The following is a 3,786-nucleotide window of genomic DNA, read 5'->3' on the forward strand; positions in this document are numbered from 1 at the left end:
GTGTTGTGGGCTTGGCTTATGAGGTGCGGCTTTGGTGCCCTTCGCAATGAACAAATTCAAGATGGAAAGAAAGTGAAATCCAGAGTCAGAAACTCTTCATTCTGTAGTGAGAGACTATGACACTTTGTCTAGGCAATGACGGTGAAATAGAAAAGGATGAACGAGTGAGAGGAAGAAAAGGCTGTGCTAATGAGTCATAAAAATCATCCAGGAGCAGCCCACTGTGTGGTACTTGTTAAAATTATGCAAGGACCTTTTATCCTGTGGAGTTCATTGTTGGACTAATAATGTTAATTTAGCAGAAAAGTTGATTTGTACGTTGCAGCCGTGTGGTGCAGTGGTAGGGCGCATGGAATTCTCGGTGACGCTGGACTTTGGTTCAGATTCTGTGTGTCTGCTGCCTGTCCACCCCTGAGGAAGTAGGTTAGCCTCTCTACGAATTAGGCTACTCATGTGGAAGTGGCTAATGGCAGGGTTGGGTTGATGAAATCAAATAATCATTTAAACCTCTCAATACAGTGCTTAGCGCATATTAAATGCTCATGATAATGATGAATTTAATTACTTCGTTTTAGTCAAGTATTACCTGAAAAATGTGTGTGTGTGTGTGTGTGTGTGTGAAATTATGTAAAGCCAGACTCCATAAAATGTCCTGCTTTCAAGAATATTACAATTACCTGGATACTGAGTTCTTGATATAGTTTGTCCGTCATGATTTTAATTCCATACTCGGGACTCAATCTCCTTTGTCAGGTTCTCTGCACATAGGCCATTCTCCTCTGTTTTAAATGATCCAGGGAACATCCCCAGTAGGTGGGGGGAGGGTAGGATACAGGGGTGATTCTGGAAGGTTTGCCTCCTTTATGGGAAGAGCTGAGCATCCACTGCAAGTGTCTTGAGTCAGAACGTTCAGGATGACTTGGAGGTTAGGAGGGTGCGAGATATAGGAGATTCTGAGAAATAAAACCTCACTGCTTTTATTCCAGTCTCGTGGCCCCAGTGAATCCTGTGAGTCGTGAGCCAAGAGGACTTCTTGCTATGAATCTTCTCTTCTCATAAACGTACTCACAGGGGAAGTTTGCAAAAGCAGAACCAGGATTGTAATCAACAAGAGTTATAATAATTATTAAAGTTGTTAGCCTGAAGTTCGTTTGTTCTTTTTCTTTCTTTCTCTTTCTTTCTTTTCTTTCTTTCTTTCTTTCTTTCTTTCTTTCTTTCTTTCTTTCTCCTTTCTTTCTCCTTCCTTCCTTCCTTCCTAGCATAAATTTCCCTACAAAGGGAATTTTATTGAGGGCACTAGTTTATTTCACACTTAAAAGACCAACTGCAACCAAATGAAGTGAATGTAACCTCAAGATTTTATTGTCTTCATAATGTAACAAAATATGAAGCTTAGAACTGGATCACTTGGCTGTTTCTCTTCTTATCTCCTCCCAGTTCAGAATGCTTGCATCTCTTAATAGCCAGCATTCTCTTAGATCTGCAGTTGGGCTCAACACATTCAAGCCTCAGCACAATCTTCTTTGTGGTTTTAGCCTTTTTCCAGAAAATTGGCTTAGTTTGCCTACCAGAGCCACTCTGCTTCCTGTCATAACGCCGCTTTCCCTGGACATAAAGAGAATCTTTGCCTTTCTTGTACTGTGTCACTTTGTGGGGTTGGTGTTTGCCACACTTCTTGCAGAAAGTCTGGCGGGTTTTAGGAACGGTCACCATGGCTGTGAGAAGGGTATCGGCACAGAAAGCTCTCTTTCTTTCTTTCTTTCTTTCTTTCTTTCTTTCTTTCTTTCTTTCTTTCTTTCTCTTTCTTTCTTTCTTTCTTTCTTTCTTTCTTTCTTTCTTTCTTTCTTTCTTTCTTTCTTTCTTTCTTTCTTTCTTTCTTTCCCTCTCACATGTCTAACTATTGGTCTCCTATTCTTTTACTTTCAAGTTAACACATCACCACTGAATTAAAATGCAGCAATTATTCATGATCATTCAGTACATTTCGTTTTTCTTTAAAGCCTGTCTATGCCTGATATTACAACTTTTGATAGCGAGGCAGTTAAATGAAAAAGACAATCTTCTGTATCAAGATTTAGACTAAGGCAACTTACATTCCTAATGGTGTAAGCACTTTTGTCTGGTACTAGTAGAATGGATACATATGAGGGCTGTTAATTTAGCTCTAATGTGAGCTGCATGGGAAACGCTATAGGGGTTCTATTTAGTTTGTAGTAAACAACTTCAGAATCAATGTGTTTTCTTTACTGAAGACTTGCTTAGTGCATTGGAAAAAAATTCTATTAGTTTGCCTCATTTGGTAGTCACCACGCATCCTGACGTTTGAGCCAGTGGCCCCCATTAAGGCCGGCATGACTGTTTGTAGCAAAATGAACCAAGCCATCTGAATTCAACCTCAGTGTCATCATTCAAGCAAGCCAGACAGAGCCATGATTTAGGATTTTCCCAACATTTTATGGCAATTTGTTTCATTTGCCACAGGCCCGTAATGATGCAAATTGCCATAAAGTGGGATAATCAGGCAGTGGAAGTGTCATAAAACTGCAGGAGAAACAAATTTCCATCTTGGAACTTTGCATGCCGATGAATGTGGGGAAGAGTAAATGTGGACCTGGCTTTGCTGGTGTTATCTGGTTGCCAAGCTCTGTGCCAAGCAGAAATGATTCCATTTTGTCAATTTGTATTCATTTTGAGGCCAAAGAATGGGAGCAAAAGAGGACCTGAAAATGAAAGGAAGCCCCCGGCCAAAGTCTCTCCTCAGGTGTCTGGGCTGCGAGCCGGCAAGGGGTGATCCAGGGGAGAGGAGGCCAAATGTGTGCCATTAGATAGATGGAGGATAAATTAAAGGGCTGTCACAGATTGGAGTGTTTTGGCCTTCTGAAATGTCATGGTACTTCTCCTGCTATGTTTTTGGGATCCCTGCCCTGCCTTGAACAGCCCTGCCTCTCTTCTGCCATGAACAGCCAGTGCCACGGAGGGAACCAACAGGCTGGAAATGGAATTGTTAGACCAAAGCTCTTCAGGCCGTGCTGAGACCTGGGACGTGGTTGAAATGAAAGAGTCCACTCTCAAATATTCATTGCTTACCCTTGGAAGTGAAAATTTTGTTGTTTTTTGGTTTTTATGTTTTTAAATGCCTGAGAAACAGACTCCCTTTGTCTCTCTGCTTTTTTAATTTTCATTTGTTCTTCTCCTGGCCACATTCCTACCCTCTAGATCATTTACTTTACATGGTTCAGGTATCACGAGTCATGCCTTGAAGGATCACACAGCCTGAAATTTCCAGGTCTCACTCCACAGCTGATAATGGGATTGTTCTGTCTTTGCCCTTTGTTTGTATGTTGTCCATTTTGTTTGCTGTTTTGCAAGATTGCATTAATGGCACTGGTTTGAAAGCGCCCCAAGGACACATTCCGTAGCCTCACTCCTGCTAACTGAACTGGTTTTGACAGATATCTTAATAACATTTTAGCTCATTGCCAAGCTGCGAGGGGTAAGAGCTACATTCATTGCTCATTTCTTCCTTTTTTAAAAAATGAAATATATCCCAGGAAGAACTTCTCTAAAGTTCTCTTCTGATTTTATTCTGTAAACTCAGTTTCTCATGGACTCCCCAATGAACAACTCCGCTTCCTGATTTTGACACTGTTGTGTCCTCAAAGTGACACAATAAGGAGGATGAAAAAGTGGTATCTTTCTGGCTCTCCCAATGGTGATATTTTATCTATGGCTTTCACATATCGTCATTTTCATGTTCTTATGTTTCCTATTTAATTTAGTTTGTAT

The 3,786-nt window shown here is 40.9% G+C and overlaps 1 protein-coding gene across 1 annotated transcript; it reads right to left on the minus strand.

Annotated features, from left to right (window-relative positions):
- Nucleotides 1-1,377: 1,377 nt before the first annotated feature.
- Nucleotides 1,378-1,748, minus strand: LOC109275564 (60S ribosomal protein L36a-like). The gene has a single exon (XM_019463799.2). It carries the CDS (start codon nucleotides 1,711-1,713, stop codon nucleotides 1,393-1,395), a length of 321 nt encoding a protein of 106 aa, XP_019319344.1. The 5' UTR covers nucleotides 1,714-1,748; the 3' UTR covers nucleotides 1,378-1,392.
- Between the last annotated feature and the right edge of the window lie 2,038 nt (nucleotides 1,749-3,786).

Source organism: Panthera pardus, unplaced genomic scaffold, assembly GCF_024362965.1.
Source record: "Panthera pardus isolate Hobbes unplaced genomic scaffold, ASM2436296v1 HiC_scaffold_20, whole genome shotgun sequence".
NCBI classification, from domain to species: Eukaryota; Metazoa; Chordata; class Mammalia; order Carnivora; family Felidae; genus Panthera; species Panthera pardus.

What these genes read in the sequence shown, in the direction of transcription:
- LOC109275564 (XM_019463799.2), bottom strand. Translation starts at nt 1,713, where the DNA reads ATGGTGACCGTTCCTAAAACCCGCCAGACTTTCTGCAAGAAGTGTGGC.